Raw genomic sequence first — 25357 nt, 5'->3', positions numbered from 1 at the left:
CATAACCAAGGGAGGAAACAGTTTTCATTCAAATTGCTTCCTCCAAATATAGCATTTTTTCCTCTGCTTCCTCCAGACGGGGCTTCCAGAATCTGCCGGCTACAGCATCCTCCTCTGAACACTGACAGCTGTCAACCACCAGACATCATTATGTCCAACTGTCAAAGTTGGTCTGCACGGGTATGAGAATTAGGAATCTGGCTCACTAGTTGGATCCAGTCCCCCATCCCTAGTGTAAAGGGATGTGTTATTCTTTCAAATACAGGGAATGATAGTTATCAGAAAGACCCTAGAAATTCCCTATGGACAAGTCTTAGAAAACATCAGTCTTCCATTTCCGAACAACTTTGCCTTCATGGGAAGGAGAGGTACTGTTAGAAAGTTAAGAGGAACAATGAGAAGATAACAGCCAACAGTCTGGAGAAGAGCCAACCTATCACCTGGCAGAGATCCCCACCCTTCTTAGGAATTAAACAGAGACTCTTACTGCCTTAGGGAGTCTCATTGCCTTTGTGACATCCGCAGTCATTAAAACAATCTCCACACACATCTCAAATTCACACCTATTTGCATGCCATGCAATCAAGGAGCAAAGAATGCCATACTTACAGGCCAGAAAGCAAAGGGCCATGAACAAAGTTGTGGGCATATAAGGGTGAGATACATCACTGACCCAACCACTCAACTACAGCTGATGTTATAGCCACATTTTCATGACCATTCCTGTCATTTAATGGACATTTCAGTGATTAGATGTAATGTTCCAATTTGTTGTTGTTTAGCCGTTTAGTCGTGTCCGACTCTTCGTGACCCCATGGACCAGAGCACTCCAGGCACTCCTGTCTTCCACTGCCTCCCACAATTTGGTCAAACCCATGTTGGTAGCTTCGAGAACACTGTCCAACCATCTCGTCCTCTGTCGTCCCCTTCTCCTTGTGCCCTCAATGTTCCAATTATGCCTCATCAATCCTTTACTAGGAGTTTTCTCCACAAAGGAAAGGTCAGATCATCTACAGGACATTCTGAAGAGCTATTGCCATCTATCTTTGAAGGAGCTCAAAGGAATGAAAAGTGCATGCTTGGGTTTCTAACAGCTAGTTGCAGACTGCAGTACACATTTAATTCTGGTACCTTTCTCATCAGAATTGGGACACAAAATCAGCTTTAGACACAGGAAACTTTTGTAGATTTTGATCAAGTACTTTATTCTGCAGGAAACTTTTGTAGATGTTGATCAAGTATGTACTTTATTCTGCAACACCAATGTGACACTCTCCTAACTGAATTGGAAAAGATTTCAGATTACTTTTCCATAACCTCTGATCCACCTGTCAATGTAACTGAACATACAGTACGCTACTGGCTACCTACAGTAGGCGGAGCCCCTCCTCCCCTCTCTTGTCAGCCCCCTATACCTCTTGCCTTCCTCCTGGCTCAGAGCAGGATGTCCAAGCTTCTCCAGCCGCAGTGTCCTGGGTGAGGAAGGAGGAGAAGTCTCACATTTTATGGTGGTTTTATCTTCTCGACTCTCATCTCGACCAGCTGGTGACTGAACAAATAAGGGGAGGTCAGAGTGCAGATCCCTGTCCAAGCACCTCCCTCCCATCTCTATCTCACTCACCATCAGCATAGCTCACCTGCCAGTTCAATTAAAGGAGAAGGTGGAACAGGGTCACATGCATTTTCGGGGGCTGCTGCTCACTGCATGCCCTAATCCAAAGGCCTGGATGACTGAGTGACAATTATCAGTGTCACTTGGAGTGATGTAGCCCTAATGGGAGGGAATGGAGCCCAATAACAGCAGGAAGGAGGAGACAGGTTGCGACCCATCACCATCATAGCAACAAGGAAAGCAGCCTCTGCCTTCCCAAGGCCTATGCTCTAACTTAGAAGCAACACATATACAGAGCTGCTTTTGAGTCTGACCATTCAAACTGCACAGATCTCTGAAGAAGGTAAGTGTTGTCATCATTTAGATGAGCATATTTCCATTTGGTACCATCAGGTCCAAAGTAGCTTCCCACTGTTATAAGGGTCATCCTTGAAGTATCCTTCCATAGTATGTTGTCCACAACTGGGAGCAGGCAATTTACTGCCTAAGCCCAGGAACAATCCTCAATCAGCACTATCCAAAGATTGACAGGAGGGTGAACATGTACCCTGCTTCTGCCTCCTTTGCAACAGCAATTGAAGGGGCAGGCTTAAAGAGCACTGCATGCACTAAGTCAAGGTGAGAGAAAAGTGGTAAACATAAGCTAAGCATGTGCCAAAATAATGTATTGTTCTCACAGACAAGAGCCTCTTACGGTCTCTTATAAATATGACACGATTCTCAGTGTTATGATTATCTTAGGACTTCCATTTCTGTCATGCTGAACTATAAACAGGAAGTCAAGGGAAACTGCTTTGGCTTCCCCAAAGCATTCTCCTTAAAGTAAATAAAATCTGACACTACAAGCAAGATCTAAGCACCCAAACAGAGGAAGTAAACATGCTTCTAGAGACATAAGGCATAGCCACTGGGACAGGAGGTAGGTGGAGAGAATACACGTTACTGTTTAAACAGGAGTCATCTCCAAACTCATTTGCACTGAACAAATCACAGGCAGGCACTGAAGCTGAACACAAAGACAGTTAAAAATGAAGAAGCGGGCGGAAGCATGCAGGGAATGGTAGGGGTATGCTGCTGCACACTACCATAGCCAGCCAGGCTGCAATTATGCTATTCATCATGTAGAGTGGGTTTTGAATGCAAAATTGGTAGGGTTTTGTTTTGGTTTTTTTTTAGAATCCTAAAACTCTGTATGGAGGTAATTTTTCAGAAGCAAAAGGAACACTTCCTTGTGTTAAGGGCACTCATAGATAGAGCCCCAATCCTGCACCAATAGTGGAAAATAATTGGCCAAACTAGATGGGTGTGGAGGGGTCACTATGGGGAAGAGCCACTTTGCCACCATTTAAAAAGGTTAAACAGGGCAAGCACATCCTGCCAAAATAAAATGGGTTTGTAGATTTCTCCCACCAAAACGTTTTTTACTTGATGGAGAATTGGTTCTTTTTTCTTGGTTCTCCATGTTTTAAGCTCTACACAAGGACTGCAACACTGCAGTGAAGAAGTGCTTCCTGAGAAGAATTATTTTTAAAGAACTAAATTCAACACACATTCCCCCACAAGTTCCTTGTCATCAATAATGCCATAGCTACTGTATACTAAGGATTATGAGGTTTAGAATTGGGAGCTTCAGGGTACAAGGCTGGAGACTGGTCCAGTGAAGTTCCATGGGTTGTGCTAAGGCTACAGAGGGAAACAGGGGTGTGCATCAGTCTCTGCCCAGGCATGGCATAGATCAGGCATAGGCAAACTCGGCCCTCCAGATGTTTTGAGACTACAATTCGCATCATCCCTGACCACTGGTCCTGTTAGCTAGGGATGATGGGAGGACTTCTGCCTTTGCTTGAACAAAATAGTATATTCCATTTACTGCACCTCAGGCTTCAATTCTCTTCTTCTTCTTCTCAGACTACTGATGTCTGGGACCCCTGAGCAAGAGAATACATTCTCCAGGTTTAGTTATGGCCACAAACCAGTTCTAGCCTCAACCTGACAATCTCTAATCTAGTGCTTCTGACAGCCATACAACCAGCACAGCAGTTTCAGGGAACTGTCTGAAGTGCCAAATTTAGGTATTGGGGAAATGGCAACAAAGCTTGAATGAAAATGTTTGTATCCACTGTAATTAAAAGATGGCAAGGTTTTCTTCCTTTCTCACTGAAGCTGTTGCCTGTGCACAGCCCAGAGATCACATTTTTAATCTATCATATGTTAACCATTATGTACTTTGAGGAGATGCACAGACTTGAGAAAACTACATTAGCAATGTATGCGTAGCACAGCATAGTGACTTATCATAGATTAAGGTCCTCTTATGCACTTTATTTTTAAAATAAATAATGGCACAGTCATGGTGGGTAGAGTTATGTTTGTCAGTGATGTTACAGACACTGACCAATATGAATCTACAATAATATTTGCATAGCTACACCACTCTATAAACTGCAATATATGTTCCAGCAGAAAAGCACATTCAATAGATCTTGGTTTGAGTGCAGGGTATCTTGGTTAAAGACCACTGGATCCTCAGCAACCAACTCAGTAATAGCAGTGTATTTACTGCTTGACATACAATTATCTATATAGCATTTACATGGAGAACCAAATAGTACCTGTGACTACAGCTACAGGATAAACTTTCATCAGCATCTTGAATGTCTCACCTTAAGCCAACTATAACAACAACATTTTCAGTGTAACTATCTTTTACAGATGAATACAGTTGCTAGGTTGCAATCTAAAAAAATTGATTTTACATTTATCATTAACAGCATTAGCAGAGGGAAACTGTCCTGCAGCCCTGCTTCTGACGATTCCTCCTCTGATCTTCCTGTTGCAGAAGATTGTGATATTCCATTACAGCACACAAAGGAAGAAGGTATACAGAAGACAAAAGTGAAATCAGATTCTCCAGGTTGCAACTTAGGAGCCCTAAGGAAGAATTTAGCCAATTCTCTGATTTTTGTGTGCAAACGTAACATGAAGGCTATCAACATCAACCCTGCTGTGTGGGAATCCCTTGCAGAAGACCACAGTGCCTGGAGACAGGTTATTATGTCATGTAGCCACAGCAGTGGCCAGAAGGAGAATGAGTGCTGTGAGGAGCGCAGAGAGAAGAAACACTATGGTGCATCTGCAGCACAGCAGCAAAACTGGATGCCTTCATCTGCCTCAGCTGCAACAAAATAGGTCTCTCCCACAGCAGGCGCTGTAACTCTTCAATGGTTTGACTTCACCCCCAAAGGCGCATTCCTTCATTGTCTCCTGAGACAGATGCTAACAACATTTTGTGGAAGCAATGAAGGTAGTATAAGCAAGTTAAGAGTCCTACCTAAAACAACACAATATTTTGCAACCTCCACCACTTCTCTTTTCAGCATACAGAGGTTTCCCAGAATAAAGCCAGCTCCACTATGTTAGTGCACTAGACCTGCTTGACAATAGTTATGACAGGGTTAACGAGGGAGCAGAAGGGCAACGAGGTTACAGAAGTGGAACAAGAATACACATAAAAGAGAAAATAAACCAATAGACTCACAAGTAGCTTCCTCCTGTGTTTCCTCAAGTCACTGGGCTGCGAAAAACAAGACACAAGAGTAGAGAAATTAGTTTAAAATAACAGTATGAAGGAGAAAGCAAACTGTTGATGCTGTAAAAGGCCTGCTACAACTTGGACTGAAGAGAACATCAAGAGATTGTGGGCATCAACCAGGACAGACAAGGCCTCCTGAAAACAAACAAAACAGCATATAATTTTGTCATTGAAGTAAATGCCTATGCACGATAAATAGAACCCAAGTGAAAATGCTAAAGACCAGAAGTCCTGCAGTCTGCACAAACGATATTCGGAAGCAACAAGAAAGCAACAAGACAATTCTAAGGAGAGCATATATAATCAAACAGCCGACCTGTCTATCTGCATTATCACCCCTCCTCTTGCCCTGCTTACCAGGGTCATGCTGCATATCCGATCAAGATCCTGAGCTGCGCTGCGAGAGGTGAGCTTGGGAGTAGAGCGCCCACTGACAGGAGGAGATGAGCTAGCCAAGGATAAGGCAGTAAGGGAGGTGGGGATAGATGCTCTTTTGCGTAGCTGTGTTAGATTCAGGGCCTCCATGCTACCACTGGTGACACGGCTCTCCAACTGCTCAGCCCGCAGCTCAGTTGATTCTTTCTCCTCCTGGATCATTCTAAAGGGAAACAGGCATTTCAGCTCCGCTTGCAATGCATTTTAAAACATTTATTTAGACAAACACCACTTGGAATTCTTATCTGCTTACTCGTATTATGCAGAAAAATATAAAGGTATTCAATGGCTCCAACTCAGAACCATGTCACCCAGAGGGCAGCAATCTACCCCACTTCTCCTTAATGTGTTAGTTACCTCCATCTCCCCAAGGGCCTCCTCAAGACTTACTCCATGGTTTATGCATCTACATGACTCAACAAGCTATAGCAGTTATTCAACCTGGGATCCCCAGATGTTGCTGAACTACAACTCCAGTCATCTCCCACCATCTTAGCCAATGGATAGGAATTATGGGAGTTGCAGAAGTGCTTTTTTTCTGAGGGTACTCAAAGATACGCAGCACCTACACCTTTTTTCTGGAAGAAAAACACTGGTTAAAGGTGTGGCACTTACTGTAACAACTTCATACTGAGTACTGTCACCTTTTATCTAGAAGAAAAGTACTGAGCTGCAGTATGACCTTGGGTACCCAAGGCTGAAGAACTCTGAGCTAGAACACAGCTTCTGATATTTCACTGAAGGACTCTATTTCCTAAGAACTGTTTTGCCAGGCTCTCAAGCTCATACTCTGTAAACTTACATATGGATCACATTTGTAATACTTTCAAAATCCATAGGGCTAACAAACTAATATTTTTATTAAAAGTTAAGCTTGGCCTCCCTATGCTCCATAAGCTCCTTTGGCATATTTATTGACAAATGATAAATGCAAGGTAACTTGGGGTAGGATTCACCTAACAAGTTCCATCAGTAGAAGTCCTGCATGAAGACTTCTGTTTGTGCAAGAGAGCTGTCCCCTCCTCTCCTCCCTTAGCACACACCCTGGCTTTTGGAGTGGAGTTGTGAGAACCCCCAGAACAGTGCATGTGGGAAGAGTGGAGGGAGGGCGTGTTCTGTCTGGCAAACATAGCTCAATGTTGAATTCTTCCCTTAAATTAGAAAATTAAAGCAGGAACTAGAAGCCACGCTGTTCCTATTTTATCACTTTGCAGAATCTAGGAAAAGATTTGATGGAAATCACCAAGCTTCCTGCACATTAGTTTCCTCAACCTTAAAAAATAAACAAAAAACTTCACAGTTTCACTTGAAGGCATTAGAATCACAACAAAATGTTTTCTTTGGACTTGCAACTATGATGTTGAGTTTGGGACAGATGGAAGATTACTCATTTTTCTTTAATTAATATAGCAATGTTGAGTTTTCTTAGAGCATGGGAGCACTGAATGAGAATATGCTTCTATTTAGTACTACATTCAAACCAGTGCTGAGACAACATTAGCAACTAATCATGTGCCTTTATGTGGCTAGGTTACTCTGCAGCAACCAAAATTGGTTGTTTCAAGTCTTCATCTCCCTCCCAGGTTCAGCTCTTCCACCCATCTTATTTTGTTAAGGTTTCCAGAGAGAATGCTACAAGGTGTTTCTTCAGGCTTTATGGATTATGCAGACTACTGTATCTTTTTTTAATTTCATCTATATTATGCTTTGAGATCTTCAGAAGGTTGAGATTAGAGATGACTGAAAGCAGTTCACTTTTTCTGAGAGGTAGTCCAAACAAAATTATGTAGATTTTTTTTCAGTCACTGTGAAAATATAGATTCAAGTCAATATCATGAAATAGACTGCTCCATTCCATACCTGATCTCCTCATTGATGGCATCAAGCTGTTCCTGCAGCATCATAGCAAGGGTCTGGGCATCAGAGTGACCGCTTGGAGACAGCATGTCCATGGAACTAAACACAGTCTCCCGATCATCCTCATCAACATCAGAGATCTCTGGGTCACTGTCAAAGGTGTGAGATGTAGCGGCAAGGACCCCACCTGGCTGAGCAAGGTCCCAATCCTGAATACATAAAACCACAAAATAACTCATGCAACCACCACCATGTTAAAACTCCAATAAGAAGGAGCCAAAAGGAAGAATGCCATTTCCCATAGCTGTACTCTGAAATGAAGGACCTTCCATTTATCCTGGGCTATGGGTGATTTCACCTAGCCAACCTTGACAAAACTATGCTGAGACTAGAACTTACGGGAGTTTGGATTTGTTCCTCTGAAAAGCTCCAACTTTTGAAAGGTATAGCAGCATCAGGAGGACTTAAGGAAATTATTTAGTGGATTAAGCAGCCTTCATTGGCATTCACTTGGCTACAATAGAGCAAAGTGTAAATGGAAGGCCAGAGAAATGGCTAAGAGAAACATAGTTTCTTTTGTTTAATGCAGTCTGGGAATGGCTTGCTATAGCGTTGGAGTTGCCATATTTGATACAGGTCAGCAGCATGCCTTTAAATAACTGTGTAGAAAGACGTTCCGTAGGCTTACTAAACCATCTCAAAGTAAGCAAGCAGTACTGGTATGTTGCTTTGTCTGGACCACATATTGTTAAAGAACAAAAACACAATTTATAGTCTGCCAGAACATCATGCAAAACATGGTTTTAAGTGTCAATAAAACATTTTGATATACAGTACACATAACAGTCTACTATTTAAATCTCAGCATAAATATGACAGTTTGCTCCCAAAAGAATAAGCAACTAATTTTTCTACAGTATCCATGTCTCTGCTATTAATTTCATAGTTGCCCATTCTCTAACTGTATTTGTGAGCTCCATACAGAGCTGTAAATTCATTACACTAGAGTAGTCTTCCCATATTTGGTTTACTATTTGATGTAGGACTACAACTCCCATCATCTCTGACCATTGGACATACTGGGCTGGGGTTGAAATTGAACATCTAGAGATCCAAAGTTGAGGAACTTAACACTAGATTCACTAGAGCTTAACAAGAAAATCCTTGTTCCCTATACTCTGCAACTATGGTAATTGGTCCTTTGAACTCTTCCAATAATACACTCACTAACTTGAGTTTCCTGATGGGAAAAAGGCAGATACTACATCTATCCACCCTTGAAACAAACAAACAAAATTCACCAAGGTGTTCACACTTTGACTTTTGCCTGTTTTAAATGGACTGAATTGAGCCACGTCCACTAAAACAAAACTTAAGTGAATTCAAGGTGCATTCAAGCTTGAAAGTGGTCCTTAAAGGGATGATATGCAACACATTCTCTTTCTTCTCAACATGTAGCTACATCTATAGTATTCAAGCAAGTCCTGTGGCTTCTAAGAGTAATTACTGTATAACAATACAAGTATACGCTCCAACTAAGCAGTAAGGCATAAGGCTTCTTTCTTGCCCAGATTTCACAGCATAGCAAAGACCTTTGAAACTTCATCTCACCATCCTCTGCAGAAGCCCATCAAATAAGTACTATCCTGGCCACCATCCAGTGGCCTTTCTACACAACAGGGAGTCTCTTTCCTTCAGAAGGGGTTTAGGTCTGCAGCTGTTACTGCCGAGTGAAAGGCCAAAGCCCCTCGTTTAAAGGCGCAGGACAGCTGCTGCAGCTGCTGCCATCACAAAGATTTTGTGATATGCTCCAAGATACAGGCGTAACTGGAGCTGCCCGCTAAAGATTAGCTGGAGCAAGGCAAACATCAGGAGCTTTACCTTGGAGGGGTCTTCCCGCAGAGTTGTAAATCGGCTCTTTGGTGCCCGGTGAAGACTGGAGGGTGCTCCAAAGGGCTCGGCTGGTGCATGGACAATAGTACTCAGGGGATACCTGAGGTCTGGAGTACTTCCAACAAGCGACCTACAAAAAAAAAAGAGGGGGAGAGGAGAAAAGTCCTAAGTAAATAAAAATAGCATCATTTAGTTTTGTTTAATGGGGATAATATGTAATAAATAGTTTTAATATTTTTTACTTGTCTTTTTAACCACCAGTCTAAAAATAGAGTGTAATTTCAGATACTAACAGTATAACGCAACACACACTGAGAAACACAGTATGCTATCATTGTCTCACAGCCAAAATATTCAACTAATCATAAGTCTGGAAAAACAGGAAGTCCATACAAGGATGAACAGTGAATGTAGTTTTGGATAACTGATATTCAGACAGCAATGTGGGTCCATAGCCAGTACCAGGGAAATCCAAACTGGGTGGGGAACAGGGTACAGTTCTGGTCAACACAGGTCCATCCCTTGGTAAATAAAACACCTTGAATTTAGTTCTACTTTTAAAGAAAACCAGTGACCTTCCCTCAGTAAAATCAGGAAAGCAAGCTATTCGGTAGCGCCCTGATTCCCAAGGGTGAAAAGAACATTCCAGGAGTTCATTTTTTTACAATGCTTTTTACTCTATAACAAAATAATTTAAAGTAGTCACAAGAAGCTTAAAACAAATGCCACAACAGACTTTAAATAGCAATCACTAAGTTGGAGTTAGAGTGCTGCCAATCATCAGTCAAGGAAGGAAACCTCCATTTCCTCCAAATAGATGATGAGTGGTATTCAAGATCTTGCTCCACAATCTCTTCATTGCTGGGAAACACATGTGCAACACCCATTTCAATGTCCCTTCTTGTTGGACAGAGGCCAATATATATAGCTAAACAAGCACTTAAGAGAGTGCAGGATGTGACAATCCAAACTTTGAAGAACTTGACCCTGAATATGAAAGAAGCATTCCGTTGATTAGCAAGTAATAAGCAGCTCATAATTTTCTACTTAAAGTTTAATGCAAGCCCACCAGGTCAATTGAAAGGGTATTAAGTTTCAGTTCTTTAGAAGCAAGCTTTAAATGCAGGGTCTCTTATTAAAGTACATGTGTGTGACAGTGCACACACACACACTTTTGAAATTTAAAATCATACTCAAGTAATATTTTAAATGTTATATGCCAAGCTTATCACATGCCACACCAGGCTCACATACAGGCTACCAAGCCATCTCTCATCACACTGGCTGAGCCTAAGAGCCTCATTTCAGTCTGGAGAGAAGGAGATCAAAGTGAAAGTGACAGCTGAGATCCCCAGTGGGTGCAGTACTTTCCAGCCCTATCATTTGAGCACTCCAGTGTTCCAGGATATTGGGGGGTGAGGGAGAATCCAACACAATTATCTGCCTCTGAAATACAAGGACACATCCTGTAGCAAAAGCTACAGAGCCAGTTTCAGTCCCATCTACCCTTCCATTCACCCTTTGGCTCAAAAAGACTGCTATGGTTTATTTTGCAGCATATCCCTAAACAAGAAGTTATTCTAGATTGCTAAGGTTAATAGCAGAATATGAAAATCATCATTGAAACCCCAGGTATTCAAACAATGGTGTTTGAAGAAGTTAGGGGCCTGTGAGAAACCATGGGGGGGGGAGAGAAATCATTGTAAAATCCCCTCATAGTACAATACATGTAATGTAAGACTGCACACTCCTGTGGCTAAATGAATAATTTACAGAGTGTATGGAACCTGGACACAAAAACGGACCATTAGTAGGAACATATTCAAGAGTAATTGATGTGAGAAGGTGAAAGACAATAGTGTTTCACTTTCCTCCTTCAAACTCCAGTATTTTGTTCTGCTTGGAGAAAGCAGTAAGGGGACATAGTATCCACCTCTGCAAAGCAGGGGAAAGAAAAACGTGCCAGGTGTTCCTTAAACTAGGCATGATTCAGACAAAAGAGGCTGAATTCAATCCATAATGGCTGAACAGTGTAGAGAATTCAGGCTGCAATCCTACACAATATTTACCTGGAAGCAAGCCCCAATTACCTCAGTGGGGCTTACTTCTGAACAGATATGCAAAGGATTAGGCTGTCGGGGATCTGTCAGTAGGCTGTTTGAACAAGCAATGATAAGTGTACATGGAAGGGATATCATCTCTTTTCTGCCAATGAAGAGACTGCCACCAGTGATGGATTAGGAGTGAAGTGACATGATTTCATATTTCATCTTACTTTTCTTCCTTATCTCATAAAAAAGCAGAACATGTTGTTATATATGAACATAACAGCCACATATTCAACTATGTCTGTATGCCTCTTATTACCAGAAACTGTGATCAGACAACACAGCACATTACAGGGCTTGTGGTTTTTCTCTGAAGATTACAGTTTCACAGATTACGGATTACAAGGGTTAGCAAGACTCGGCACGACAGTTCCAATGGCTTTCCTTTACAATACAGCTTCAACTTTCTTTTCTCACCATCATCCCTTTTTTCCTGGCTTGTAAGTCAATTTGCATGAATAGTCATGGTTAAACACAGCACTCGCAGCAGTAATGCTGATTTGATAATTCCACAGTGAAGTTACTTTAAAAATGGGTTACATACATACAGGGTAAATGCGGGCTGAACTGCAACAATGTGTTCACTGTAGCAATCACATGACTGTCAAAGACAACACAAATTCCATTCAGAGCTGCATTATTCCAAATCATACCAATAGTCCATCTAGCCCAATACTACTTTATCTTCAGCATCACAGGAAGAGTTCTCTCAACAGCTTGCTTATTGGAGAATCTTTAATTGGACATGCCAAGGATTGAAGGAGCCATGGGCCACCACAAAAGGTGCAGAGTGTCCACTAAGAGCAGGATTAGCACAATGGCGTAGACAACCTACTAAAGGTTACTGTGTCCACTAAACCTATTAAAGGTTGCAATCAAAAGACAATACCTGAGGATCAATATTTATTTTAGATTACCGTATTTTTCGCTCTATATGACGCACTTTTTCCCCTTCAAAAATGAAGGGGAAATGTGTGTGCGTCCTATGGAGCGAAGACGCCATAGCCCCGCGACCCTCTCCCGGCTGGAGAGGTGACGCGCGGCTATGGCAGGAGCCTCTATAGCCGCGCGTCACCTCTCCAGCCGGGAGAGCACTCGTGGGGCTAAAGCAGCCCCCCGCGACCCTCTCCCGGCTGGAGAGGTGACGCGCGGCTATGGCAGGAGCCTCTCCGCTGCGCCTTTCCGCTGCTCCCTGACCTGCTCTTTGGGGCTGGTGGTGGGCTTCCCCCCGTCAGCCCCAAAGAGCAGGTCGAAAGGAACCTGAAGCCTGGAGAGCGAGAGGGGTCAGTGCACACCGACACCTCTCGCTCTCCAGGCTTCCAAGGTAGCCGTCTGAACGCACCTTAAACGGCACCTTGTTTTAGAGCAGGAAAACAAGAGGGGGAAAGTTCTCCCCCTCTCTGCACAGCGCCTCCTGCCACTTCACTGAAGGGGCGCTGGGCAGAGAGGGGGAGAATTTTTTTTTCTTGTTCTCCCCCCTCTAAAACAAAGTGCGTCCTATTGTCCGGTGCGTCCTATGGTGTGAAAAATACGGTAAATTACAGAGGTTTAAGACAGGTAACATTTAAGACCACAGTGTACTGACTAAATAAACTTTAGCAAGATAATCAGGTACAAAATGAAACACACCAAAGTTCCCTGTTAAAAATACAGGTTTGAATTTCACCCTGTTTTATAAACTGAAGTACTATCAAGATATGAAACATGTAATGTGCGAAGAGAACAGATGCCCATTGGAGAGGTCATTCTTCCTATTTACCAGTGAGGCTCCAAAACAAAAGCAAAACACTGGTAGCTAGAGCACTGCAGGTGCTTGCTGTCTTATCTATTTTACTGGCCTGTTGTGTAATTGCACCCTCTACTGGATCACACAGTGATAGCAAAGAGTCAGATTTTGCTTTCAGATAAATTTTATTAGGCCAGTTTAGCATTTGAAGAGGCAGGAGAGAATGGGAAAGCTTCTTTTGCGTTATTTGCAAGAAGGACTTGCAACAAAACATAGCAGTCTGCAGTGTTCCTGTTCAGATGTCCAGGATCCCCAACAGCATCAGACTTTTAATCTCAGATTGTAGGTTCGAGCCAGATGTCAGGCAAAAGATTCCTGCATTGCAGGCAGTTGTACTAGATACCCTCAGGGTCCCATCCAATTCTACAATTCTATTCTATGAACTGTGCAGCTAAAACCCAGCTGGACCACCAGAAATCAGGCTATGATACAACTGTCAGGTATGCAGAAGACCTATGTTTTAGTTGTCATTAAGATGAAAACAATTTGTGACACAGCCACTTGGGCTCTGGTAGCCCTTCAATTTCAGCAGCATCTATCAAAGTTACAGAGGCCAAAACTAAAATTTTGCCAAGAACATTTTTACAAGTTTCAATAAATGCAGCCCACCTGATTGCACATTCTGCCTCAATGTGAAGAACTCTGGGATGTGAGAAACATCAATGAAAAGTCTGTAGATACAGCAACACAAGCTGAGGCATTGGTTCAGAGAGACAACCCCCCTCCCATCAGTATGTGGGGTCATTGGTTTGTGTTTGTTTTATTTTGTATTTTTCTGTTATGAACTGGCCTGGGATCTTCAGATGAAGGGAGGTATACAAATTTAATAAATGATTAGGATGATGATGATGATAACAACAACAACAAATTGTCACAGAGGTATTTGCCATGAAAAATAAATAATATTCTCACCTTGTATGTACACTGTCAAGAAAAGATCCACTTCTCGTCTTTAACTGGTCAATTTCTAATCTCAATTTGTCAATTTCATCTGACAGCCTTCTCTGTTCACAACAAAATAAGAAATAGTTTCTCTATAGCCAGTACAACTATGGTAACACACACATTTCATACCATCTGTGAAGTCAAAAGTCATGCAGCAATTGTAGATTATCATGCTGAAGGGAAAGCAGGGGAGAATAAGGGGACATAGAGGCAGACAAAAGGGTGTGGGAAAAGCAGGCACTTATTGGTTGTTGGCTGTTACATGCAGCAAGTGAATGCTACTTGGACACTAATTGTATTCCTGTTGTTGCTCAGAGAATGTATTTGGTCATGCTAGTAAACAGTGAGAAATTTATAGCTGTAAACAGAAGTGACCAAAAAGCCAAGGCTTATCCTAAAAATCATTGAATGAAAGCCTCAATACCATAAACAAGAATATCATGCAATATAGTGCAATTTTTGTCCACTTATTAAAGGTAGGGGAGTGAAGTAGTCCTGCTACATCCATACAAAGGGTGGGAGTCAATTAATGCGCCCTGCCAGCAAAGCCTGCACAAGAACTTTGGCAAGGGCAATGGGGTCGGAAAGGTTTCCAGTTAAAATGTTGAGATGACACTAGAGAGGACTCCAAAGGGAGTTATTTGCAGTTTACTTTACTACCTTTTAGCTAAGATCCTATCCCTACTAAAATTCTGCCCAAAATGCAGTGTTTGTGGGCAGAACAGAACCACTTCAGTCCTCTATGAGGACATCCTGCTCACTGGAAATGAACAGAGTTTGATCAGCTTCTCTTCTAAAAGAGGACCCAGCAGGGAAGCAAAAAACTATTTATAGTGATCTATAAAACTATTTATAGTGATCATGATACAACCATTTGACAGTTTCTGATCATGCAATTTCAAGGCAACGAAAATGCACTTAACAAATATATTTGCCACTCCTTCCACAGTTCCCCGGAGTGGCATTTACCTTGTCATGCTGCTGCTCCTCTATTTGTTTTTGGGTATTTTCCAGTTCTTGTAATAATGTGTTCTTAAAAAGCAAAGGTGAGTAATTACAAGAGAGAGAAAGGGTGTTTCAAATTTGATTTAAAATTGGAGCTCTTGGAAAACAAATCCACTTCCCCAAATGATCAAACTTTTTGCGTTAAGGAATATGACAGAAAAATGCACTGGAAAGTGTGTGTTAACACTTTCTTGATGCAATTCATCTAATCTCCCCACAAACAAATCAGACTGAACACTCATTAAGAAACCAACGTGGTCTCATCTCTCCACAAACCAATCAGGCTGAATGCTCATTTAGCAAGGGACCAAAGAGACTATATGGGTCTCTAAGTAAAGCTGTTCAACTGGCTTTCTGGAGAACTCTGAGTATTGAGATTGAAAGCTATATATCAGAACAGACATCTGCATTGTCCAAAAGATAATTGTAGAAGTGATCCCTCCACAAGTGTTCACATAAGCCTCTAGGGAGGCTGCCCAAAATTAACTGCTAATCACTAAAAAGAATGTTAGACATGGATAGGAGCTACCTTGGAGTAAAACTGCCTCTGAAGGCTAAACTAGATGCAATATTTGTCAAGTGGATAGGCAAAGCAAGCAAGGTTTTTCAAAAAATAGAATTGGGGGTGGGGTGAGCCAGATCTGGAGTATGGCATGAACAATTTGCATGCCAAAGTATTGCATGCCAAGTCTATGTGCCAAATTTGATGGCCAGTTTGACCTTAATTCTGAATTCCATCTGATGTGATAATAGATCAGAAATCTGTCTTTTAAAAAATAAACAAACTCCTGTACAGTAATACTGCACATAATACCAGTCTAACCTAAAAATTGTTGTGCATTTCCAAAGGCAGCAATGTGCCAATTTACAAACAAATTAAGCACTTAATATTTTTATTAGCATTAATAAAGGCAAATGGTATTGGGGAACCTTCAAGGCTACTTAGATGTGACAGTGACAAATCTGAGCCAATGAAAGTTCTTTATGCCAAGTTTCTAAACTTGAGACCAGTAGAACAGGAGGGGTTCCCAGATGGTCAAACAATTAGGATTTCAGCCCACAGCATTACTCCCTAAACTCACATAAAATCACCAGTATAAATGAGATAATGGAAGAGGTAATGACCCACTGGTGCCCTAAATTCTGGGCTCATTAGCTACAGAGGAAGAATTTGCTATAAATGGCACTGAGTGCTATCCTTGTTGATAGGAAGAAAAGCTGCCTCCCATAGAGCAGATCCCTACATGGTGGACCTTTTTGCAATTCAGAGAGGAGATGAGCTCAGCCTAATGGTTGTTTTGTGTGTTACCTGACCATACACCTAACTGCTTGTATGGGAGTTTCCTCTGTTCCCTTTTCCATGCTGGGGGGGAGGGGAGAAAGAGAATAAGTGTATTCTTAAAAAAATATGAAGAGGTGTGAGTCAGGTCCAGAGCCGTCTTTCCCCATACAGCTTAGTGGTGCATGGTGCCACGGTGCCGGCCTCTCAGGGGCACCCCAGTCAGTGGGGGAGCTGTGCAGCTTTGCCGGCAGCCTCCCCTTTCCCTTCACGCCCGCCAACTGCGTCCCGTCAACCATATGGCTGGTGGGCGTGCAGCTTGCCTCCCAAGCCTCCGCGGGAGGAGAGCGATCCCTGCAGAGGCTTAGGATGGAAGCTGCGCCCCGCTAACTATATTGCTGGCAGCCGCGCAGCTTCCCTCCCAAGCCTCTGCGGGGATTGCTCTCCCGCAGCGGCATGGGAGAGAGTTGCGCATCCCTCCCATGGCTGGCAATGCGCAGCTTCGCACCCTTCCCCACTATCAATGGTTAATTTGGGGGCGCTAAGCGGATATTTGCACCCCGGCACCGCATCTGCTAAAGACGGCCCTGGTCAGGTCTCTATCATACTGGCAACAAAGCAGAGCTAGAGCTGAAAATGGGTAGGCTTCAAAAATGCATTCCACCCCTGAAAATGTACTGTACTGAAGAAGTCCCTGTCTTTCCCTAGCAGATTTCAGCCAGGCAATTGTGCCTCACTGACTGCTGTTATGGCTCCCTTTTGTGCAATTTGGAACCTGTCACACCCCAAGAGCTAAACAACTCTAGTTACAGAAGAACTGAGACAATTGAAGTTAGCATTCAAAATGCATAGGTGTTCTAATCAGGTCCATGAATTGTAAATGCAGCAAGGAATACTTTCTATAGACCTTGAGGAGAGCTTGTCAAAGTCACTAATGTCTGAATATCCAGCACAACAGTCATTTAAAAAAAACAAACCACCCTTTGAGATGGAATGACTAACACAGGGGTCATCAACCCAGCACCTGCAGGCACCGTAGCATCTGGAAACAATTTTGCTGGTGCTCCTGGACAGGTGCCCCACATTCTGAGCTTTTATTTATTTATTCATTTTTAGGTAAGTATCAACCCCTCCTGGACAGAAAGTTATGGGGCAAAATGTGCAGGTACCCACAAAGTGAACTCTGTGAAATGAGAGTGGTGTTGCTATCTTCTGTATTTTTCTAGTACTGAGAATTGCTCCTTGTTGCTATCAGACAGCAACAGCATCAGCGTATGCGCATATGAAATAAATATTGTGTGAACTCCACAATCAAAACCAATACTACAGAGCTGACTTTCTATGATAAGCATAAGGTTGTCCAGAGTGGCTGTCTCTGTTATGCCCCTCCTCATGGCATCCATTTTGCATTATGCCGCACCACACACAGAAGGCAAGTTTTGTCTGGTGCCCCCAGAACACTCTCAAAATTCTTAATGTGCCTGTGGGTACAAAAAGGTTTGCAGCCCCTGGCCTAACACAATCAGAGCTCAACAGACCAAACGAAGATTATTTTCTTTATGACATTCTTTTTATTACATTTTTGACATGTGCAATGCAGCTGATCATCATTGCACTCTAACTACATGATAATAATTAGAAGAGAATGGAGTGATTGATTCTTACGGAGCTTATTCTCATTGAAGTTGGCCCAGTGAAGATCCAACTTCACACAGTATAGATATTACAATTGCTACACACTAGCAGAAGGAAAAGAAAGTGGTAGGGACACTTAAGACGGTTCAGTTGAGGTATGAGGTAGGAAGTGAATCAATATCTGTGCCATCTAAATTACTAACAAATATTTATAGACCCTTTGCCATTACAGCAGTACTGATCTCAAAAGTACAGGCTAGACTGCCCCTTCAAAACCATGCACATGAGCTAATAATTTGGCACAGTAAAGCAACAAAAACATTTTAAAAATCTTCCCACCCATCCAACCAATTATCCATCCATCCTCAATGAACAATGGCTTTTTGATACCACTACAAATACTTAGATGCCAATACATGAAGATGTAGGTAGCTGAGACTTGATCTCACACAAGAGCATCCTAAAAGCCAAAATTTTGTTCCACATTTATTGCAGCAGCCAGTTAAATTGTACCAACAAATCATTCAAGAAGCCATCAGTGCAATCCTCTATCCCTTAGAATTAGTTAGAATACACTAAGCCCAAAGGAAGATGCAAAGGGACCAGCAGAGCCCAAGGCAGCAAAAGAGGCCTTCTCTGCAAAATCAGTCTGTAAGATCCTCTACTTATGGCTTCCAGTTGCTAAGCCAAGCCAACCCATGGACCCCCTACTTAGGAAATTTTTGTTATCTCTATGCTAGTTTTTGTTACACATGAGTAGTGTCACAGACCCTCTGGATGGGTTATGCGGACCCCTTGGGGTCAGCAACCACCAATTGGGAACCACTGCTCTACTCTATAGGCAAAAGTATTTTGCTAACATTCATTTTAAAAAGAATCTTGGGCCTGACTCAATAGTTGGAATTAATTGATCAATAATAGCTATGATCTCAGTTTCTTTTTAGGATGGCCCCAACATTCCAGTCAAATCCTGACTGTCAGCAAAATTATCTTTTCAATCTTAAACATAGCATGGCAAAAAAGCCAGTTGTGTATGACACCCATAGAGCTAATTTTATGAGGTGTCTAATACATACATACCTTCTCTTCAAGGGCTGCCATCCGTTCTTTCAAATGAAGTTGAAGCCGCTCATTGGACTCACTCAGCAGTCTATCCACAGTATCAGACAGCCGCTTGTTGTGTTCCTCATTCATTTTCTCCCTCTGACGGGCCTGTTTGGGAGTTGAGGGGGGAATCATGATCAACCAAGTAATTCAAAGCAGATTTGCCTTGAAATTGCTGTAAAATTAGCCCTAATCATTGAAGAATCTCCTCCAAAATAACCTTCTTTCTAACAACCTAATGTAGTAAAGTTTTCACAAGCATACTATGTCCACCACGTTGATTGGAAGATTTGAGAATCCACTTTCCAAACTTTTATTAGTTCCACTACATCAGCTTATACCAGTGGGGAGCCCAGTTCCTATGAATATTATTTACACTGCAAATTAAGAAGTGATTTTATATCATTCAGTGGTACAGATTTATTCTTGTGTACAATGACAAAAAAACCTTTCCTTGCAACTATTTTACTATTGTGAAACTGCTTACTGAAATTAGTATTAAAAGTCTTTGAAATGGCAACCCAAAACAAAATAAATGTTTTGTTATTATACATTAAAGGGCTATCAGGAAGGAAGATGAATAGATTTTGGTAGGAGTGAAATTATAAGAAGTCCCATTTTATTTCAGAACTTGGATTGAATTCAGAAGTGCTGACCACCATCTGTGATACAATTGTTCCACTACGCAGAGCGGAATTATAAAGGAGTTTCCTGTGTGCCTGGGTGACACAACTTAACCACGCCATTAAAACTCAGCCTTAAAGAAGCAGGCTGTAACAGCGTGGTCAAAGACTTGCAGCAACCATGTGATGCAACACTTGTGAATAAGACATTGAAATTCTAGTAGCAAATGTAGAAGCTAACTCCAAATCATCTTTCTCCCTCCCACAACAGGATCCTGACCTAAACTGTGGTGCTGTAAATAAGGTGTTAAAAATGATAAAAAGCAGTGCTATATACTCTACAGAAGTCAACCTACCCTTGCTAGTTCTTGGTTCTTCTCCTCCAACTGAGTCTCCAGCTGCCGCAGTCGCTCTTCAATACTGCCATGCCTTTCTTCTGCCTACACAGACCAAGACAGTCTCAAAGGAATGAGCAATTCTTACAAGCTCTGGGAATTAGGATAGGGAGCGGGGATAAGAGATACCTGTTCTTACATAAGAACATACTGACACAGCAATCAGGCAGAGCGCAGTACTACCCAAAAATATAGGAATGTGACCATGGTGGATTTGTTCTCATGAGATATTTGGGTGGGTGTTAAACATAAGCTGAGGGATTCTGGGAAAGGTCTCTCTCAGGCACTAGCACATTAATACACTGGAGATTCTTAATGAGCTCAGCTCTAAAATAACCTTGCATCAAGCTAAGCTTGAGGAAGTGCCATATGGGCCTTCTGAATCTGGCTGTACAAACGTCACAGCAACTTCCTGGTCCATCTCACTCCTCGCAATGCCTATTTCATTAAACAGCTGCACAATTAGTTTAACAGAGATTTGTGCTCCTGTCCCATTTTTTTAATGCCTGTATGAAGGTAGAAATATCTGAGGTAAAAGACTCAGGAATGGTAAATGGACCTCAAACCCTTGTTCCAAGCTTGCCTAGCCCAATGCAGTGCTTGGCTTCTTGGTTGAAAAGAATGCACTTTAGGTCATTCTTGAGAAGCAAGCCCTGCCTTCAGATTCTGGGTGCCTAAAACATACCTATGAAAAATGCAGCATGACCTGCTAGAGCATCATTTAAAAACAAACAAACAAAACCCTCCTTAGGAGAGGTCACCATCCAAAGAGGTGGCTCATGATAGCCAGCTACTGCAGAAGAGACAATACAGAGCAGAAAGGAAAAAGTAATACTTGTAACATGAATTAAAAAGCTCCTCTTTCTTCCACCTTTCTCCTCCATTCCAGGAAAGTTCTAAAATTCTGGAGAAACACTAAACTCTTTCTGTACCCTGGGCTTTGAAGCCAGCTTCTGGCTGTGTACTTACCTTGGTGAGTGCTGCTATCCTTTGGGCCAGCTCAGCTTCCACCTCAGGCAGTGTCTCAGCTTTCCTCATTGTCTGCTGCAGTTTCTGCTCTGCCAGTTCAAGAAGCTCCTGGAGATGTCGTGCTTTCTCCTCACACTGTAGAACAATGCAGAATGGCAGTCATGAAAAAGGGGGTGACCAAACACAGCTTCAGCCACCATCCGTTCCTGGACAGGAATAGTCTGGTTACAGTAGTCCATACTCTAGTAAGTTACTCACAGGCTTACTGTAACAAGTTGTACATGGGGGCTGTCCTTAAAGATGACCAAAGCTTCAACTAGTGCAGAATGTGCTTGCCAGAATGTTAATGGGCATTGACTAAGGGGATGCTATTGCACCAATTCCAAGAGAACAACTTGGGCTGCCTATTTGCTTCTTGCCTCAAATAAATGTGTTGGTTTTAATCTTTAAAACTTTAAAAGGATTGGAAGCTGGGTAGCTTGACTATTTCTTCCTATATAGCTTGCCTGTATCTTAAGATCTTCTTAAAGTACTTTCTACACACAAGTGTGTCAACCAAGCTAAGCCTTTTCCATCATGGCACCCCAACTGTGGCACCCTCAACACAGAGATACAACTGGTGCAAACTTATTGGTGTCAAGTGAAAACGTTTCTGTTTCCCCAGGCATTTTATTTGTGTATTTTGACTGTATTTTATTGTTTTTCATTTCATGGTTGCACTTTTGGTTGTATGACCTTTTTGGCCTTATACTGTACACCATGCTGATACCTACTTGTGGTTGATCAGTGTTAAAATCATCAAAAAATTAAAACTTATATATATAAGTTCAAGAGTGTCAAAGGAGGGTCTTGAAGTACCTATGACTGTAGCCACACATGCCCTTGACTCAGAGGAAGGAAGCTGGCTTTTCGGATGGCATGCCATTAGTGCCTGTTACCTGGCGATGGAGAGACTCTTTATTGGCCAGCTCATTCTCTAGTTTATCATTGAGGTCATGAATAGAGGTGGCTTCTCTTTGGGCTGCCAAATAGCGCTTCTCCAAGGTGGTGATCCTCTCCTCCATGTCTTCTTTCTGTGCCAAAGCCTGGTAGGATGAGCCATGAAGAAAGTCACGAACTTTGTGGTTGTATGGCCCTCATGATGATAGAAAAATATGCCTGAACCACAGCATGAGAAGGGCTTGTTATGCCTATTGAGGTACTACACTGAAGCTCAAAATGCAAACTCTCTCCGCATTAATAAGCTGGCCCCATTTTGAAAGGTTGTATTGGAACCATTTAAGCTGATTCCAAATGAAAGTTGGGCTCACACTTGCCTCCACCACTCTCCAGCCCTGCCCAACAGCCTCATCCATCTTTGCCCCTCAAAACAACCATAACTTGAGGGACAAGACAAGGCAAATGGTGGTGGAGGCTCCCACCACAGTCAAACCTCATGATTGCAAGAAATAATGCTCTATGCACCATTTGCAGCCACAAGGCCTTTCCTGTGTTGTTGAGAACCCTCTCACTGTCATGTCTTTCTCTTCCCCAGGGTTTTTGGCTTGATGAAGTAGAGAGCTGGCAGGGAAGGGAAAGTGGCAGGAAAATGGTAACTGTACTTTTAGAGTACAGTGGTACCTCTGGTTACATACTTAATTCGTTCCGGAGGTCCTTTCTTAACCTGAAACTGTTCTTAACCTGAAACTGTTCTTAACCTGAAGCACCACTTTAGCTAATGGGGCCTCCTGCTGCTGCTGCTGCTGCTGCTGCGCCGCTGCCGCCGCCGCACGATTTCTGTTCTCATCCTGAAGCAAAGTTCTTAACTCGAGGTATTATTTCTGGGTTAGCAGAGTCTGTAACCTGAAGCGTATGTAACCCGAGGTACCACTGTACTCACAGGGAACACCTGAAAAACTGGTGTCCCCACCCCACCCCAAAGTATTCTACTAGAACTCTGAAAGCCCAATTATTTATCTGGGCAAACTGAGAGGAGGCAGGGTTGCAAATCTCTTGTTATGATCAATTTTTTCTTACTTTGACACTGAATAACTAAGCTCACTGCTAGAAACAGCAATAACTTTCTGCAAGCAGATGCTCAGACTATTTTATTTTTGCTACACCTGGAAAAAATAAGATGGCTTTTAAAGTTGCTTCAGAGATTCTCTCGGTAACATAGTTTATGCTGCTGGAACAGAACTCTCTCACCTCTCTTAGGTCCCTCTGGTACTTGCCGCTCATTTCTTCTGATTTGATTAGGTCCCTCCTGGCTGTACTTAGATCTTCTTCTAGCTCAGCAACACTGGCAGCCAAAGCAGCTATTCGTTCTTTAGCTTGCGCTACCTCAAAGTTTTGCTTCTCTAGAAGTTCCTGCAGTTCCACAGTCCGGCTTGCCTCATCATCTGGATGTATAGAGCCATTAGGAAGTCTCTGTGAAAGTCATATAACAAAGAACTATGTTTCCAAGGAATATGAACTACCCAGTCAAGCACAATACCAAACAAATGCCGCTGAGCGACATTTCAATAAATTAGCTCACCAAATGAACTATCAGTTTTTCTTCTTTCTAACAGTATGCAAGAGATGCTAGATTGCTACTGTAACACTGGTCTTTTCTGAAAAGGAGGCATTTTGAGGTAGCTGTAACGTGCCACTGGACATTTATTCAACAGGCCTATTATTGCAGAGTTTAAAAATAGTAAGGGAAGATAAAATTTATCAGTAAGCAAAGGGTTCCCATTTTGTACCTTCGATTGAATGACCCACAGCTGTAAACACATAGTACTTCAATATTATATTAGATACTCTCCACTTCCAAGAAAGATGACTCTCACCTTCCAAAGTAGCTTCTGCCCAGATTCTTTTCCCTCAGTCCTTTTATCATCTTCTCCTACAGGTGCTTCCCTCTGGGAGGGGCCTTGCTGAAGAGCACTTACCTGCAAAATACATTTTAAATATACACTTGTACTTAAGGTTTCCTTAAGTGTGAAAAATAAGAATGCAGAACATGCAGAGAGCTTCTTGTCCACCTTCTATTGTTGCTGTCACTGTTAAGAAGCTGTCATTGCACACGCTTATGAAGGAGAGTTCTGTAAAAGCCAGGATTTTTACTATGCAAAGTGATTCAATAACTTAGTGTGGGAGCATAGGTAACTGGCACTTTAACAGGTAATTTGACTTCTTTTTGTGTAAGACCAGCCTGGAAAGTAAGGGCCCAACCACACAATATTGTAAAAGCATGAATACATTTAATGTGTCCAATTATTGTTTTTCAAGTAGAAGCCGTGAGGTATGAGCTGATCAGGTCTGTGACATGCAGGGGTGTATCCTGTATCTTCCTTTCACCTTTAATTTTGTAACATATTTTTTTCTTTTTGCTACCTAGTCACATTACCGCAATTATTCTGGTTTTTTCTCTCCCTTTGCAATATTCTCTTGACATAAGTTTGCTGCTGCAATGTGTGCTTCTTAGCAACTGGTCCTTCCTCTCCCTTCCTGTACATTTTTTGTTTTTTTCCATTTATGAAACCCCATGTAGCCTGGGTAGCTTTCCACAATTATTTTAATTATCTCTCATAACAATAGCTTCAAGTTTACCTTGGTTGTTACCAAAATTCCTTAGATCAGTATAAAATAGCTTTAGAGGAGTATTTAAAAAGGGATTCTTGTCTAAAGAAAATAAGAGAAATATACAGGAGTTTGTGTCACAAGTCCAACAACTGAAACAAAAATATAAAGATTGCATGTCACATAGTGCTGCAGATACATTTTTTTCTGCAATCAACAGTCTTAGTTTCTTTGATTTAACCTCAGTGAAATCCACAGTACAATCTAAAACCCAATATTTACCTGTTGGTGAGCACTAGAAAGCTGTTCTTCTAGTGTAGCTACTCGTTCCAGTGCTGCCCGTAAGCGCTCTCTCACCTGAAAGGAAAATATATATATTTTCAAAGGCAGAGTTGACACATAGCCCTTAGGGATGCTTCAGGCAGCTTCGTAGCCTACCACCACCACCCCTGCTCCCAACCATCAGGAAATCTAGTTCATAACACAGATAATTCAATTAAGCCACACTCCCCTCATCATGAGAAAGGACACAAAAGAACAGTACATGGCTCCAGAAGCCCGGCATCTCAGCTA

The 25357-nt window shown here is 42.1% G+C and overlaps 1 protein-coding gene across 8 annotated transcripts in view; it reads right to left on the bottom strand.

The window, feature by feature from the left end:
* The window catches only part of PPFIA4 (PTPRF interacting protein alpha 4), a 116034-nt gene that overhangs the window by 26249 nt on the left and 64428 nt on the right, over positions 1 to 25357 (bottom strand). For 6 of the 8 annotated variants that reach the window (XM_081010579.1, XM_081010581.1, XM_081010582.1 and 3 more), the window contains 14 exons: positions 25067 to 25141; positions 24052 to 24153; positions 23426 to 23647; positions 22177 to 22323; positions 21239 to 21373; positions 20231 to 20314; positions 19228 to 19359; positions 15198 to 15260; positions 14196 to 14287; positions 9378 to 9519; positions 7500 to 7705; positions 5562 to 5802; positions 5151 to 5186; positions 1416 to 1549 (listed from right to left, as the gene is read on the bottom strand). In XM_081010579.1, the coding sequence (XP_080866705.1) occupies positions 1416 to 1549; positions 5151 to 5186; positions 5562 to 5802; positions 7500 to 7705; positions 9378 to 9519; positions 14196 to 14287; positions 15198 to 15260; positions 19228 to 19359; positions 20231 to 20314; positions 21239 to 21373; positions 22177 to 22323; positions 23426 to 23647; positions 24052 to 24153; positions 25067 to 25141 (1811 nt within the window). The remainder of the gene's footprint in view (positions 1 to 1415; positions 1550 to 5150; positions 5187 to 5561; positions 5803 to 7499; positions 7706 to 9377; positions 9520 to 14195; positions 14288 to 15197; positions 15261 to 19227; positions 19360 to 20230; positions 20315 to 21238; positions 21374 to 22176; positions 22324 to 23425; positions 23648 to 24051; positions 24154 to 25066; positions 25142 to 25357) is intronic. The other 2 variants (XM_081010584.1, XM_081010586.1) reach the window with 1 other exon arrangement.

The sequence above is a fragment of the Podarcis pityusensis genome (assembly GCF_964106645.2).
Source record: "Podarcis pityusensis genome assembly, chromosome: 6".
In the NCBI taxonomy this organism is placed as follows: Eukaryota; Metazoa; Chordata; class Lepidosauria; order Squamata; family Lacertidae; genus Podarcis; species Podarcis pityusensis.
The sequence above is the reverse complement of the archived record's forward strand: the minus strand, read 5'-3'. Positions and strand labels throughout refer to the sequence as shown.